The following is an 18,162-nucleotide window of genomic DNA, read 5'->3' on the forward strand; positions in this document are numbered from 1 at the left end:
TTTCCAGAAAAAAAAAAATGCCCCACAAATGCTTCATCCTCTGGGACATGGGATTACGGAATTGTTTGTTGAGTATGAAAAGATTTGAAATCATATGATATCCACATATACACAGTCAGCAGACATCAGCCCAAATAAACAGATTTGGAGCAATGTGTGAGATAGCACCCTTTACTGTCATTGCAACACTAAGTTTTAAAATATATTTGAGAAAAAATGCTGTTCTTTAATACAGTACATCTTTAAAGACTTTCATAAAATCTATCCCTAGATGCATAGAAACTTACTGGCAGCCCATTGTGACCCATCACCTTATTTCGACAGTTTATGCTGGGTTTTTTTTAGTTTGTTTGTTTGTTTTTTATTTAATAAGCATGATCGGTAGCTGGTGATAACAGTTGGAAACAAGCAACAGTTTGTTTCACGGCCATAGATAGAGCAGGATTGTCTGGCGTGTGTATGATTGAACATTTAAATTTATTCTTTTGAAAATAAAAAATTCTAAACTCTGATATTCGCTATTTTGAATGAGCAAAAAAGTCTCAAATCTTCAGTGTGGTCTTAAACATCTCAAACTGTCAATGTTGCTTTTGGTGTTGTATTAACATTTTTCTCTAACTATGCAATATGTTGGCACAGCACAGTCAGGCTGTGGTCAGTCAGGACCTCACTGTCCTCAATTATTCAGCACCGGGTACTCTCCATGTGCTTTTCCTCCCAATTCTCAGGCTTCTTTCAATTGCATTATATGAAATTTAAAGAAACCTGAGAATTGGAAATAAAAGCACATGGAGAGTTCCCGGTGCTGAATAATTGAGGGAAAAAATTAGACTAAGACTGGAACATCAGTATGTGAACTTTTTTTCTACAAACTTCACATACTGATGTTCCAGTCTTAGTCTCAGAGTTAAATCAATTTTAATCTCAAAGATTTGGGTTTGTGTAATAAAAATGTAGAAAGACAGACATGTAGCAGCTTTTTATCTGTTTGATTTTGTCCACTCTGTGGTAGTTTTCTTAGTTAACCATTTCGGTGTTTAAACAATTTTTCTAAGAATTTTATTTACAAAATATTCCACACATGCTGTTTGCATAAAAAATCCTGGATATATAGTGTATAAAATCTATACACCGAGAAATCTCAAATGAAATCAAATCTCATAAGAAATGCCATAAAATGCAGTGATTTGAATACATCTGCACATCATGCGTGACCTTGGTTGACAGAGTGAGTCTGTACCCAACTCTCACCCATCATACAAGATGCTCCTCTGAGCAAGTCCCAGTGTCCATGGTAACGAAGGCTTCATGCTGACAGTAAATGCATTTTGGTGAGAATATCAAGATGCACCAATGGCATGGATATTAAAGAAAAAAGAAAATACAGAAGGAAAAGAATGCTGGGTGGTGAAAAATTGATACCATATAATTAGTTTTATCAACAGTGATTCATGTTTAACACCATTTGGCCTTCATCAACATCAGCCGTGATGTGAGGCATGGAAATTACTCTGCTGGCTCCTGAAAGCAATGTTTGAACATATTGAAACACAGAAGTGGGAGGAAAGCAGTAATCAACACATCTGTGATTCATGTAATTAAATGGCACAGAACATTACTGTTTGGCTCCTTTTTGTCACACGTTGTCTATAGATATGCTTTATTCACACCACATACACATTATTGTACTGATTTTAACGCTATTTACAGCACATTTGTGGAGTAGTAATCGGCTGTGTTCTTCACAGGCCACTCTGTAGTGCTGCTTCATCCTGCTAAACACTGGCTTACATCGATATTAATCAATAATATTGACTGTAACCCTCCTCTAAATACAATTTAGGAACATGTCAAGTGTTGGTGGTAGCAGGAATTAATTTAAAAGGTGAGAAGGAAATAGACTAAAATAAATTACAATGTTATCTAAATTCTTTAGTTGAGAATTCTAACATGCCACCTGGTCTCATGAGTGGTGATTGTATAAATATCTTTATTCCTTTAAATTAATTTCTGGTTTATTCATCAAAAAGATAATAACGAAAAAAGGTAATTATTGCTTTAATAGCAGAACATATCTCAATATCTTGTTTGACAAAATGCTGTAATACATTTTTCTATAAATGTCAGTATGTAGTCCTGTGGTAATGTGGTAAAAATAATAATTGGTGTGATCATAATGTCATAATTTGCTTTCAACACACTTGCATTAAGCTGCACATCTATAACCAGTGTGTGTGCAGCTGTAAATGTAAACACTGTAAAGAGTGTTACACCTGTTTTCACATTTTGAACTGTACAGTATAGTAGCATTTCAAAAAGTCCTGATAAGATCATGAGCAATGACAGCACTTCACTGCGCTGTTCCTAAATGCATAAGTAACTTACGCAAATGTTCAAAACCTGGTTAATGTCCTGGAGCCTTAATGTTGATGGAAACAGACTTTATTTGTCACATATTCAGTGCAGCACAGGGATATTAATTTCTTCGAGTAGCCTAGGTTGGTAAGAAGTTGGGGACAGAGCACAGGGTCAGCTATTTTGTTGGACTCCTGGAGCAGAATGAATGGTAGCTCAGTGGTTAAGGCATTGGACTTTGGATCAGAAGGTCTCTAGTTCAAACCCCACCACTGCAAGCTGCTAGGTCTTTAAATCTTCCCTGATCAGCTGTAAGTCACTCTGGATAAGAGTATCTGCCGAATGCCGTAAAAGAGTGACGAGCTTTGTTAGAAGACCCAACACTGGAAGCTTTGCAGTGCTGGGACTCATTTACCTGTGCATCACCTTAATCTAAGCCTGATGCTGGACCAATGGGTATTTATACATGTTTTTGTCATCAGTACTTAAATAAGATGACAATCAAATGCCTTTTCATGTATCTGGCTTTGTTCTGTAATTTAAAAAATTAAACAAATCCAAGTCAGATTTGTACATACAATGTCTTTTGACTTTGTACTGTATAAATATAAATTACAAAAAAAAATTCATTCATGAGAAAAAAGATATGAATGCATAGAATAAAAGTATTTTTAAACCAACATACCAAATGTTAACAGACTGTATAGCACTCAGTGCTTCTGCTGTGCTGTTCTCCAGCTTCTTACTTCAATCATCAGTCTGCGTTGATTTCATGCTAGCCTTATTCTGTGCTTCAACTTTAGAGAATAGGACACAGCCACTGATGCACACAGCACATGATGGTCTGTCTCTCCATGTGAAACAGCTTTATTAGACTCCCTCAAACGCTGTACAACACATTTCTGCATTCCTGTAAAATAAACCTTACACATGCATTGAGATACTACAATGAGACTCAGTGTTGAGAACAACAGGATTTAGGAAAAAAGACAGTGATACTGACATAAGCAGCTGTGACTTCATACACACCCCCTGTGAGTCACAACAAGGTTGCCAGGTTCACAGTTTTAAGGCCAAAATTGGTACATTAAATAAGTTGGATAGGGACAAAGACATACACTATTAGACCAGGTGAAATACTTCAGGCCATGAAAGATTCATTTCAATTATAATTCTTATTAGTTCAGTACAATGTTGACATTGTCACCTTTATATTGAGAACATAAACAAAATACAAATTCTTTCTTCTTCATATTTGTATCTTCCTATCATTCTGCTGCAATTTGATACTATATATTTGTTTATAGGATAGGAAATAGACAAAATATCTATAGATGGCTATAGAGGTTAACTAGCAGATAGATAGAATTAGATAGATTTTGCAGGTGCAAATTGTAGGATTGTGCAAATTGGCAAATTGAAAAATGAAAAATGTGCAGAAACAATATATATATATATATATATATATATATATATATATATATATATATATATATATATATATATATATATATATATATTGACATCTTTATTTACAATGTTGTTGATCTGTGAAACTGCTATGAAGTAGTTTCTTTTAAAGAGGAAATAACTTTTTTGTCATCCACTTCATTTGTTTTCTGGGGGGTTTTGTGTCCCTAAAGAGGAATCAGTGCACCAGTTAATGAACTAATTTCAAACTGGAAATCAACTCTAGAACTTACCTGTAAGTAAAATCATGAAGGGATAAAACACACCTGCCCATGGAACAGCTGAGCAGCTGATTGTGAGATTATTTATTCTATTTGTGTGATTCGAAGCTGTGCATTAGAATGTAACAAGATTACAGATCAGGAAGATCAACTCTATCAATAAATGCATTCTGATACTAAATTAAATTAATTAATTAAGTGTTAAATCTTTGGCTAAGCTTTCTCTGATCTTACTCACAAAGGGGCGAATCTTTTAATTCCACATGGCATATGGATTTAAAAGAAATTTGTATTAATTTAAAATACATTCAGGCACATTAATTTAAGATGTAAATTTTCATATCTGGAAAATTTTCAGATTGACCCATTAAAAAAGGCACATGAACATTTTTAGATGAGTGTTTTGAGGAATATTTCTAAATATATATAAATATATTTCTAAATATTGAAAATTTCTAATTAATATTAAGTTATGGTGTATTAGGCATATACTTTACCATTTTCACTTTTCCTTCTAAATGCATGGAGTAGGGGCGTCATATAGCTACACATCAAATTCTGGAAAAACTAGTGATCACATGACCTGTACATTACCCCCAGAAAACAATTATCTATTCAACTAATGGCTCTCATGTAGAACGATCCATTATTGTTCACTTAAAATGTCACTAGTAATTTTTTTAAGCATTTTATGGACGTTTCTAACCATTCTCTAATGCCACTGGAATGTTCTTTATATCATTATACAAACTGAAAAAACATATTTTAAAAAATCTATAATTTCATAATGATGTTGAAAAATGTTAGAGATTGTTTTCAATATTTGTTTCAAAATTGTATTAATGAGATCACATCATTTGTGTGGGTTACATCTAATGACATTCTAACATTTTCAGCAAGGAGCAAGAATCCTGTGACATACTTTGTTGAATGGCAATAGCAACTGCACACACATGGCTTTTAACGCTCCAGCCGAGATTGATAACCATTCACACTTGGCATTTTCATGTGTCTCCAATGACCGGTAGTGATCACTCTACGTCAGAAGTAGGGTTGCCAAATCTACCACAACTACCAATCCACCCACACAGTCAAATGCTATGCACATAGTGAGACACACCAGAATTTGGCCTCCAGACAACAGAACGTCCAACAGAATGCATCTGACCACATCTGCAAATGACCTAAGTAATGCGATGACAAATAAACAAATTGTATTTGCACTGTTCAGTTGTTATCAATGGAAAAGATGGTAATTATAAGTCCGGATAGGTGGCCATTATTTCTTAATATTGCTCCCATTGTCAATACACCCATACAAATGCAGATCTATCTGGTCTCCTGACTAGAATCAAAATCAGAATCAGAATCAGAAATAGCTTTATTAAGAAAAGTATGTTTACACCCAATTTAAGCACATGATTTGCATCTACTGATGGATTCTATTGAACAAGGTGTTTACCTCTACACAGTGTAAAGCATGCCTAAATAAGGACTACTCTGAGTCTGATTGTGCATAAAGAAGGGTGTGTGTGGCTGGGGAGATTATTACGTCTGGTAGATGAATCATCACTGTGAGGTATTTATAGCCACTCCTCAGGAAAGGAGGGGGCACAGAGGCAAAGGATCTACAGGCAAGCAGCATCATCACATAGCTTCACACACAAGTGCAAACATATACACATATACTCATACATAATATGACAAAAAGGTGGCATCTGAGAAAAAGGGAATAGTTTATAAAAACAGATTTATTTCAAGATATGAAAACAATATATGCAATCACACACTATGGTATAAATGGACTCTTGCAAAATCCCTGTTTAATATTTAATTAGAAGATCTATGCCTTGGCTTGGGTCATTGTTGATCTGCTAAAGAGCACAGAGCAATTTTAACACATTCACAAAGTTATTGATTTGGAGTAGAATATAATGGAACTCTGTTTTGTAATGGGATACTGAAGGAAGCCTCACTGTATATTCCCATCTCTGTACCTACTTAGAATGAAACATGCGTCATTAATGGATTTGGCGTTAACATCCTTCTAGCTCACACTCTGACAGGAATGAGAACCTTACTTTCTCTGCAGTGTATTGTGTTGGTGGTAGCACGTGTTCTTGAACTTCTGAGTGGGAGTTAACCTTGAAAATGATTTGCCAGACCAATCAGTCGTGCTTGCAAGAACTTATCATTATTAAAAGAAATTCAGCAACCAAAAAACTTATTTTATCCTCTGTTAAAATTGCAGATTTTCTTAGTGTAGAAATCAATAAAAGCAAAATCAATCATTCTAGATCTTTATCATTGTAAAATAAAATAGCATCCACAATAGCAACAACAGAACCAATTAAAGCATTTTAGGAAAGAAAAAGGAACTTGCCAAAAAAATGGTCCAGATCTATAGCATAGAGATCTCCTGTGCACAGGATTATCAAAGTAACTCAACAGATTTTCAAAAGGATTTAAATCGGGGGTCTGTCTTGTCCATTACAATATATTTTTTTCTTCTGAAACCATTCTTTTGTTGACTTACTTTGTTAATATGCTGGAAGATCTACAATTTTATAACAGAGGCCTGCTAGTATTCTGCAAAATACACTTCTATAACTATGTTTTTTATTCTTGTCAGAAATTATTTTGTAGTGAATGTTTGAAGTGTTTTTTATGAGAAAGGTTTCGCCACTCTACTTCATAGCCCAGACGTTAATCATACAAGAGATGTTATTTTGTCACATGTAAAGAATTTATTTGGGATAAATAAGATCTACTTTATTCAGGACAGCTACAGTATATGATCATTACTCTTAAACATAAGTTTAAATGTGGTTAATACTAAGTAGTGTCACATGCCCATAATAAAAGGATGTTTACAATTTTGCAACCAGGTTACATATTCCTAAAATAATTTTATTTTTACTATATGTTGTTTGCTATATCACATAAAACATGGAAAAAGTATTGAATGCCTCATCCAGGATGGATATCCTTTTTCTATCTGTTTTATATATGTGTCTATCTTAAAATGCTTTGGGAACTCATAATGGCTTGCTTGCTTTTAAATTCAATTCATCTTTTCATGAGAACTAGTAATGTTAATAGGCAGAGCATATTTGAAATCCCATTTGAACTATCGTGGCACAAAGAGAAAGAACAAAACCAGAATAATTCTGAACTGATTCTGAATTGTGAACAGTGATTGCACTGTGCAGGGAAACATAGTGGAGCTGAAAATGGTTTAGCTCATCATCAATATATTGATGGACAACATAATAGTGATAACAATGATTTATTACAGCTTTGCTCTGCTTCATAGAGACATGCTTATAGTTTACAAATTGTAAATTCGTGTTCTTTCAGTTAAGGTAATCACTAACTGCATCCATGATTGCTGTTAAAAATATTGACAGAGATGAGATAGTATGCCAACCCTACTAATTTTGCAAATGCTTTTCTGATGCTCTACTCAAGATCAACATTGAAAACTCTATATAACATATTCCAACATTGTTGGTATCCATAAATGATCAAGGCATCTGTTTAATCTTATCTTTGTTTAATTTATGACTGTGAACTGCTCACAAACTACTGCAGATTTCAACACTTTCCCAAATATATCTACAATATTAAAGGGTGCTAAAGCGTATGAGTATTCTACAGTATTTTTTTATTTAAATATATCATACATTAGAACAGAAAACCATGGCTGGTTTAGACTGGTCACTGAGAATCATTGCACCTTATTAAAGAGATGGTAAGGCTGTTTGTCAAGGTGAATGACAGTATGGCAGTTTTTTCTCAAGTCTCTCTCTCTCTCTCTCTCTCTCTCTCTCTCTCTCTCTCTCTCTCTCTCCTCTCCCTCTCTTTCTCTCTCTCTCTATTCTTTCTCTTACATGCGTAAGGAAATGCGTCACAGACAGACCATGAGTCAGAGAGAGAGATAGAGAGAGACAGAAGCAGGCTGCATGAAGGTATGAATGCAAAGGACCTTTGTTTTTAAAGTGACCACTTAACATCTACTTTGATTTACTAATTTAATTTCACTGAATGGTTAATCTAAACATAAGGCATGCATAAGATATAAATGACAGAAATAAGATAATAGGAATAAACATTCATTAAAAAAGTGGCAGCTTTGAAACTTTAATTGAAAATATTAGTTTACATGAGGGACAGAATGTTTTACTAAATATCTGACACTACATTATAACAACTATGGTGTCTGTCTCCCACATGACTAAAAGAGAGAACAAAGATTGTGGTGAGGTACAAAGAATAATAAAGAGACAAAAACAAATTATAAGAGAGAGAGAGAGAGAGAGAGAGAGAGAGAGAGAGAGAGAGAGAGAGAGAGAGAGAGAGAATGTCAGTCTCCTCATTAGAATCCACCTGCTGCTGTCTTTCAGTTCACCTCTCAATGAGTGAAAAGATGATAGAAAACAGAAGAAAAGATGGGGATCACCATGGAGACAGCAACAAGAGGGAGGCATGTAGAGGGAGTGAAGGGCAGAAAGGTGTGTGTGCTGATAAGCTGCATGTGCCTGTTTTGCTGATTGTCCAGGAACATAATCATCTATTTGTTTGTATAATAAATATAATGTCATGTTAATTAATTTTTCTTTAGCACACACAAATGCAGGTACCACAAGCACAAAATACAATCCCTCATGTTTTTGCTCATGTTTTAGCCATGAGTCATCGCCACTAAATGGTATTTTTTTTATAATTTGGTCTTTCTCTCCTCACCCCTTTTCTCTCATTCTCTCCTTCTGTTGCATAAACACAAAGCCTTGAACTGAAGCTCAGTTGTACCTATAGAATGCTGATATTTATATGGGAAGCATTTGTTGAATGCTACATGGTTGTCTTTAATTGACATTCCAGGAAGCACATCATGAACCCCACAGTCAAAGGTCTAACTTGAATGAGTAATTAAATAGGAGAAATAAAGGGAGTAAGACAGAGCCATAAACAAAGGGGAAGTTAGAGAGACAGAAAAAATGGAAGAGAGACAAAGACAAATCATTTAATTTAACAAAAAGGGTGAAACAGCCTTAGCAAGGGGGATGCATGATGAGGCCGTGGGCAGCGTAGCATAACTACACAACATGGCATCAGAGAAACACTCTCCTGGTGAATACAGCCGACCAGATGTTATTTGGGTGCTGGATATTTTTTACCTGTGATGTTGAAATGGTGGTGTTAAAGCCTTACTGCTGGTTTTATTAGATTCACTATCATGTTTTTTGTTTCTAACATAACACAGTCCTAATTCCCCAAAATTTTTTAGGAATCTGTAAAATGTAAAAATAACAACAGAATGCAGTGATCTGCAAATCCCAGAATTCTTCACATTAGAACATAGAAAATATATATCGCATATTTAAGCTGAGGACTTGCAGCATCTTAAGAAAATGAGAAAGGAGGAGTTGCTGGGGTTTTGGGAGAGGAATATTGCCCTGTCTGATACAGAATTCAAGCTGCTCAACAGTCCTGAGTTTTATTGCTGTATTTTTTGTTTATGATGTGGCAAATGTTTTTAGTTGGTAAAAGGGCTGTAATGCAAGCAAGTCAGTTCAGCACCTGGACTCTTCTTATACAAAGCCAGACATGCCATGGCTTCTTTTCTGAATAATTTAGTTTAATACTTAGTATTATTTAGTTTAATTAAGTTTAACCTGCATTTTTGGACAGCACAGCAAATTGTGTTCACAGACAATGATTTCTGGAGGTAATTCTGAGCCCATGTAGTGATTTTAATTACAGAATCATGCTTGTCCAGGAAGGTCACAGGCATCCAATATTGGTTTTTGTCCTTGCCGTTTCGCACAGAGATTTCCTCAGATTCTTAAAATCTTTAAATAATACCAGATATTGTAGATTATGAGATATTCAAAGTCTTTTATTTTATTTTGAGGATCATTATTCTGAAATTGTTCTATAATTTGCACATGTATTTTTTTGCAGATTGTTTGTTTCTCCAGCTGTTTTTTTTTTTAGTTACACTTACTTTTCCATCCTTGTGTTGCCCCTGTCCCAACTTTTTTGAGGCATGTTACAGGCATCAAATCCAAAACTAGATAATGTTTTTCTTAGAAAGAGTGCATTTCCTCAGTATAAACATTTGATATGCTTTACTGTGAATAAAATACTTATGAGGTTTACAATTGATTGCATTCTTTTTTAAACTGAGGTTGTACATTATAATATATACATCAATAATAGTGATATCAGATTGCCCTATTGCCGAATTACATATGACATATTCAAAGTTAAGCATACATAGTAAGATGCAAACTTTTGCACATCAGTACTTAAATATAGCCAGAGGTGCACTTTAAAGTGTATAATATCAGACCATTTCCACTCTCTCATTTTCATTTGTTTACATGTTCTCTCTCTCTCTCTCTCTCTCTCTCTCTCTCTCTCTCTCTCTCTCTCTCTCTCTATCTCTCTCTCTGCTGCTCTCATCTGTCACCATGTACACTACTGCACAAGAATTAATCAAATACTGATCTCTCCCTGCTCCCTGCTGACGTTGTTATCAGGCCTGGGATGAAATCAGATCAGGCATGGCACATAACCACACAGCATTTCTTTTATCCCAATTTAGATTTAGAAGAAGCAGATACAAATCATTTGTGCAAATCATAATGCAAATCGTTTTAATAAGTAATTGTGAAACACCAAGACATAAACCATAACATAATCATTAGAAGATAATGTTCAAATGTTCACTGCAGCAAAAATAAATAATTGAATGTTAACACAGGAGATCTCAGAAATGTGTTTGTTCAATTCTAGTTCATTTTCTTACCAAGGATTTATTGTTAAGGACATATATGCCCTTTTTGTCCATGAGTGCAAATGGAAATTTTTCGTGCCTAAAGTTAATGACATTTGACTTATGGACCATTGAGTATGACATACACAAGAAAACCTTTTTTTGCCAATTATGACCTGATGCAGCTGATACAGCCCGGATACAGGACTGATTAGGAATGACTATTCCAGGATTGTCAGGGATAATCACTACTTTGTTCTTCACACTAGTTTTTTTTGTAAAAACAAAAATAAAAAAATAAAAAATAGAAATAAAAAAAATAAAAAAAACCACTTGTGCTGATATGTAAAAAGGGTTCACTTGTACACGGTGTTGCCATGACAACAGTGTTACAGCCTCTGCGGAGTGTACTTGTTAATTAGCTAGCTTATCTCTCTCGAACAAAGATTAGATTGATAGCTCTGGGTGTTATGTGTTGGAACATCTCCTTTTTGTAATTCACATGCTCAGTCACTAAGACTATTTTTTTTCTAGTCATTGTCTGTGTTTGGAGAAATCAACACCCTGTAATCTGCTGGCAAGTGACAGTAATTAATCACCCTGAAATTCCTTTTAAGGGTTTTATTTAAGAAAAGACTGCAGCTTTCTCCATCTGTTCTTTGCTTTAGACAGTTAACACAAATCTTGGCTGTGTTAAGAGAATCCCCAGTAGGCCCACCCACATACATCTCTGCCTATCAGATGCATTAGAGTGTAAAAAAATAATAAAGAAATAAAGCAGTAAACATGACAACAACGACACCTCCACAGTAGCTATTTATAATCAGCTCCATTGAGAACAATGCCTCTGAGTCATTCTCATATCCATGATTTACACTGGAAATGAACTGACTGGGCATGAGGGCAATTTTAAACTGATGCATACAAATGATTAAAGGGTGTAATAAACGTCAGGATTTGGGTTGAGTAAATGTGTGCATTCATGGGGGTCCTGGAATAGGTACTCATACAGTTGCATCTGTCTCATCGGCTTCATCTGCCATTCTGAGTGAATTATACTCCATTTAAATAATGAAAACAGAAAACCGTTGTAAACTTGCACCACTTCAGGAAATGTTACAAATGACAATTAGATTGTACCACATTTTATTCATGTGAAATACAATCAGGTTTTGAGTAAAATCAGGCTTATCTTTGGAAGGAAGCACTGATTCGCTGTTGTCAATGAGACTTTTTTTTTTATTATTTCAAGCACAACAGATTTATCCTGCCCCATTCAAGCAACCTTCTAACCGTGTCTCTAATCCCCCTGCTGAAGAGCGATTGGTCTCAGGGCTTTGCGCTGGTGAGTCATGTCAATTTCTTTACCTTTTTCACTCATCCCAAGAGCTCAGATAGCTCAAACTGGGTTTGACCATATACTGCAAACAGATATGCATAACAACATGCAGGAGGAGGTGCTGCCATTGATTAAATTGATTGGCATCCAACTTGCTATATCTGTAATCAGACATTTTATTGTAAATTATTATTATTTTTTAATCATCTCATTTTCATTAAGTAACACATTTGCCTTTTTCAAGTATTATGCTGAATTTACTGCTATATAATTTGTGCTATTTTGTTTAAGAATGAATTCATGTTGACTGTGATCCTTTCCATCTGTTTTTCGCTTCAAACAGTTCACACACATCTTGGCTGTATCAAAATGAGCCTTTCAACTAAATATTTAAAACAAACATGCAAGTGCAAAAGGCTAACAAGTGTATGCAGAAATGCTGAAATTACTACTTTATCTAACCATAAGAAAGGCTTGGCATGATTTTTGTGTTGAAGAAGATTGTATTAAAAGGCTGTAAAAAATGTCTACCATATCACTTTTCTTTTAGTGATTTCTATAGTTTTTTGCTTTCTAACTGTTAAAAGAACTGTACACTATTTGACACTATCTCAGAGACGTGAGATTGCAATGTGATTAAGCAGAATAATCCAAATAATGGCCAGATAGCACAGTACATGAATAGATCTGCATATTTTGAACCATTATTAATTCTGTTCAATAATAAAATACATATAGGACTGATATAGGCTTATATAACCATTTTACTTTATTATTATTATTATTATTATTATTATTATTATTATTATTATCATTAATAATGATAATAATAATAATAATAATAATAATAATAATAATAATAATAATATATTGAAATGTAGTTCTGCAGATATACAATCATATTTCTTTGATAACGGAAAGAATTGAGCTTTTGTTCCAAATGTGCAATAACAGTAAATTAAGTCTTGCATGCAAAATGCAGAAAGGTTTTGAATAACGCAATTCATAATAACGATCTTAAGTGAAACACTTGACAAACAGTCTAACATTTAAGGTATGATTATATTAGAATAATTAAAACATTTTTTTAATATTAGTAAAATATTTAATTATATTGTGATATTAGTAGCTTTAAAATATATAATTAATGCAACATGTCTTAGTACCTGTAGATAGAAGTCAAACAAGTCAACTTCAAATACCATCCGAAAGGCCGTCGTTATTAATATAGGCCAAAAAGTCACAGTTTTTTGTTTTTAGGAAGGTTTGTTGGTTTGTGGGGAATGTTGCTCTAACAAGGATACAATGTTGGATCAGAGGAGCAAAGTGGCATGCTGCATATATAGTTTTGTTTGCCGATAATATGGCAAATACTCTGTTTGTTATGTCTATTGTATGCGTTTGCATGATGTTTTAAAAGTTATGAATAGTGTCACATTGTGTGTTACAGTTTTAGGGGTCTGTTTCTGTTTCAGAATGTCCCAGTCTATGTTGGAATCCATGTTTCCCTCAATGACCTGCAGCTCCCCAGTTCCAGCAGCACTCATGCAGCCCCACATTATGATGCTACCACCACCATGCTTGACTGCAGGAAGATAAAACTTTTTTGGTACTCCTCATCAGGGTGTCACCACACATGCTGGATACCATCTGAGCCAAACCATCTGAGGTTTTATTATATTTCTATCACACCAGAGGACAGGGTTACAGTAATATATGCTCTTGAACAGGGTGTCTTCAGCAAACTGTTTGCGGGCTTCCTTGTGAGCCAGCTTTAGAAGAGGCATCCTTTTGGGACAATGGCCATGCAAACAGACTTGTTGCAGCGTGAGGCGTATGGTCTGAGCATTGACAAGCGGACCTTCTGCTTCTGCCTCTAAAGCAAAGCTGGCAGCATTCATGTTTCTGGTTTTTGAAGCAGCTTCTGCACCTGACACACAGCATGAGGACTCAACTTCTTTGATTAACCCTATCATTTTCACACACACACACACACACACACATTTGCGCACACACAAACACACTCATTCACACCTAGGGGAAATGTAGCATAGTCAGTCCACCTATAACCTACAGGAACGTTTTTGTGATGGGAGGAAGCCAGATAATTGTGCAGCGGCAATCTACAAATCAACCTGCCCTGCTCTTTTGGTTATTAAATTGTATGTTACATTGCGTATTTACGGCAAGCAGTAAGGAGGGGGTTCTGTTATAATAAATACTTTTTTTCTGCAGAGTGTACAGATATTTTAACTGAGGCTATTCTCCTGGGGTGCAACATTGTTGACCTCGACCTGAGGATTGCGCAATAACTGTCTGGTTGATCCATGCCGAGATTCTGTCGATTTCTTTGGACAGAGTGAGAGACTCTGTCATCACCACAGCATTAATCAGTCGTTTTCTTCTCACTGCGGAGGATGGATACGCCAGAAAGACTCTGTCGCTCCCTCTGTGTGTGTGCGTGTGTGAGTCATCGCCAGAGGATTTAACTCCATGACTCCCGCGCGTCAGAATGAAAACACAACGCATTGCACAATCTTAAAATGGCTCTTCTCAAAATAAAAACCGAGGTGCTGTTAAGAAACACTAGACATGCTTGTGTGGGATTTGTCATTTCAACAACTCCTCATTGTCAAACATTTTTTTTTCTCCAGTTGCATGCATGGTTGTCACGTTTTTTAAAGAAAAACCAGTTTTCCCCTTCACTTTCCCTCCTTTGCATTGTTTCTGCAGCTTGAAACCAAAAATAGCAGCAAACCTTCATGAATAAAGCAACAGAAAAGGAGAAAAGTCTCTGAAAAGCTTAAAATAAGAGCGGCTCCTCAGCTTTCTCTCGGTTCACTCTGAGAGATAGGGACCGGGCCGTGCATTACGTGGATGGCTATGACGCACGCGGTCAGGTGTTGCCTCATATAGCGCGCGAGGGAGCTGTCCCGGTGCTGAAACCGGAGCCTGCAGGCACACGCCAAAGACGCGCGCGGGGGAAATGCTCTTTTTGCTTTCATCCAAACTCTGAGCTCCTACCACTCATAACAAATAAAAACCAAGGTAAGGAGATCGACGTCGTGACTCTGATTTATGCAAAAGGATCAATGCAAGTAGCCATAACAAAGATGGAGAACCTCCTGTTTTTTTTTTTACCTTACTGTTTTCATTGTATCACTGTGGCTCAGCTGCGATTTTACTGTGTATTGATGTTACACTAATTTGACTTATTGATTGATTTATTCTTCTATAATATTTGACAACGTGTGAAAGAAAACGTGAACAAAAATATCGCTCTAACTGAATGACGGTAGCCACAAGTAAAAGGTTACCTTGACAACCGGAGGGGGGGGGGGGGATAAGTGGAGAGGCGGGGGGAGGGGGTTGTGAGTCATCCACCAGGCTACTGTAGTCGCTTATAAACATGTTATGATGATGCACGGTTGAGTCGTGTTGCTCTGAGGATCCTGGTCTTGTGGAGAGGGAATAAATCTTTTACACCACTCATACTGAGCGGTGCTGTTAGGAGCCTGAAGTGAGTACTGATTTGTGATTTTTGTGAATTTCTGAAAATGATTGTATTCTCACGATCCTGCTGTTGTGCTTGTTGACGTTGTAACTATATTGAGTCTGTTTTGTTTTTTGTTCTGTATTTTTCTCTCATTCAGGCGGCATGACGCGTTCATTAAGCAAGCTCTCAGCGCTTGTCCTGGTCTCTCTCCTCCACTCCGTGGCCGTGCATGGCGCCTCCGTCACCCGTCATCACCGGCTGCGAGGCGGAACCGGCACCCAAGATGCATACCTGAGCCCAAACTCTGACATGATCAAAGCCTTGGAGTACATTGAGAGTCTGAAACGTCGCACGGACGACTCCGAAGGTCCTACTGGAGATTACGACGAAGTGGACAAATTCCGGCTTCTGGTGCAGCTCGCTTCACTTCGGGACGAGGACACGCCGCTACGCGAAGACGCTGCAAGTTGGCCCGATAATAAAGCACCAGAATGGGTTAGAGCTCTGCTCAGGGTCCTGGAGCAAAGCTCAGACGGAGCGCTGGCCACCACAAACGAGCGCCGCTTTCACAAAAGCCGACGGCCGGCGACTGAAGCCGAAAGTCCAGCGCCGGAGAGCGGCGCCGTGGTAAGACCTCACAAGAAATATCCACTAATGTTTGAGGACGAGGAAAACGTCCGGGGCAACAAACGAGCCACTGAGGACCTGAACGAGCAGTACACACCTCAGAGTCTGGCCAACATGCGCTCTATCTTTGAAGAGCTCGGGAAACTGTCTACTCAAAACCTGAAGAGAGACGAGACAGAGGAGGAGAATGAGGAGGAAGATGACGAGGGCGTGTACAGACCACGGAACCTGGCGTATGAAGACGTGACCGGGGGAGAGGACTGGGTGCCGTTAGAGGAGCAGGTCGAGACCGAGGAGATGGTTAAGGGCAGTCACGAAGAGTTTGACAGGGGCTTAGAAGACAGCGAGGAGGCGCGTGAAGCGATCGAGAGACGAGCCGCACCTAAACTCGAATCTAGCGATAATGCAGATGACGACACCAAACTTGTGGACTACTTCTTGCTGAAGGTGATGGAACTGAGCGATCAGGCGCAGAAGAGAGACCTGACAGACGCGCAGAGCGGAAGGAGAAGATTGCTGAACATGCCCTCTCTGCTCGACCCAAGAGCCATCAAGCAGCTGCTCTCAGCCGTTTCTATGAAGCTCCAAATCCCGCCTGAGGATTTGGTCGGCATGCTGTTTATGGAGGAAACTCGGAAGCAGCAGCGTTTACCCGAACAGCAGGTGGCGAGAAAACCCAGCGTCCCTCGCTACCGGAGCCGCGTCATCAAATATTATAACGGGCGCCAACCGGAAGTCACAGTCGGCGACATTCCCTCTGATGTCAAAACCGAAGACATTCTGAAGGTCCTGGGTCTGGGAAACCTGGCCAACAAGAACGCGAAGTACTTCGTCAAACCGAGACCGTATAAAACGCCCATATCGAGATATTTCACTCCGAACGGACGACGCGGGAGTTTCTCGGTGTCCGAGCTGAACAGAGCGCCAAGCAAACGGAAGGACGATTACGACGACGCGGTGGATGAAGATGAAGTGGCCACCTTTCTCGCCGCGAAACTTTTAACCGAGTACCCTGACAGCAGTTCATCAGACCGCAAAAGAGCTTTGGACTCTTCTAACGCATCGTTTCCGTACGACATTTACGAGGAGGCGATGAAAGATTTCTTCGACCAGGTGGACACGGGGAAGGGCGCGCCCTCCAAAAGAGACACGCAGGGAAAAGACCAGGCGGAAGTGCAGCAAAAAACACCGACCGAGATCGCGATCCAGGAGCAGTCTGAGCAGCAGATCCCCGAGTCTGTAACCGAAGGAGAGAAAGAGCATCATACCAAACTGGTTTCTGGGATGTAGTGGGTAAGAATAAACCACATGGGAACAACATTCCCCACGTTTCTCCTTACAAATGCCTCGATTTCCTCAAGATTAACCAACGTAAAGTGCTTTAGGATTAAATTCTATATGATGTACATAATATATCCTATACAAATGTGCAAGAGTAAATTATTATTATTTTTTGTCTGTTTTGGGTTCTTAGTGTTTCAAGTGTATTTTTGCACCGTGCGTTAGTATGATGTGCCCTTATATTGAGCACTCCGGAGCTTGGTATAGTCCTATCGTAAGAGCTATATCATTATTAGACAAAGATGGATGTGATGTCATTTTGTACCTGTTCTGAAGTGTGAAATGACGCAAAGATTAATAAAGCATTACTGTATTATTTTTCCTCTCGCTGTATTGTGTTAACTTATTAACCACGACCAGCCTTTAATACCATTTCAAATTTAATGTCATGATAAATATCAGTATCCTATAACGTGACGCCATGTTTCTTCAACACCAAGCCGCCGTGAAAACATGAATGGAAAGCTTCTTTCGGCATCACTGCATTACGTCATGTCAGCACTTGGACAGCTCCGGCATGAACGAGAAC

General features: G+C 37.6%; 1 protein-coding gene across 2 annotated transcripts; it reads left to right on the forward strand.

Moving 5' to 3' along the window:
• The first annotated feature begins 15,061 nt into the window (after positions 1-15,061).
• scg2b (secretogranin II b) lies at positions 15,062-17,955 on the forward strand. Of its 2 annotated transcripts, none has more exons than XM_046876692.1 (2): positions 15,062-15,217; positions 15,823-17,955. In XM_046876692.1, the coding sequence occupies exon 2, from the start codon at positions 15,828-15,830 to the stop codon at positions 17,580-17,582; it is 1,755 nt and encodes a 584-aa protein (XP_046732648.1). In that variant the 5' UTR covers positions 15,062-15,217; positions 15,823-15,827; the 3' UTR covers positions 17,583-17,955. The 2 variants fall into 2 exon arrangements, with proteins under 2 accessions (XP_046732648.1, XP_046732649.1); XM_046876693.1 differs by lacking the exon at positions 15,062-15,217 and adding an exon at positions 15,541-15,689.
• Positions 17,956-18,162: the final 207 nt, after the last annotated feature.

This window comes from Silurus meridionalis, chromosome 20 (genome assembly GCF_014805685.1).
Source record: "Silurus meridionalis isolate SWU-2019-XX chromosome 20, ASM1480568v1, whole genome shotgun sequence".
Lineage (NCBI taxonomy): Eukaryota > Metazoa > Chordata > Actinopteri > Siluriformes > Siluridae > Silurus > Silurus meridionalis.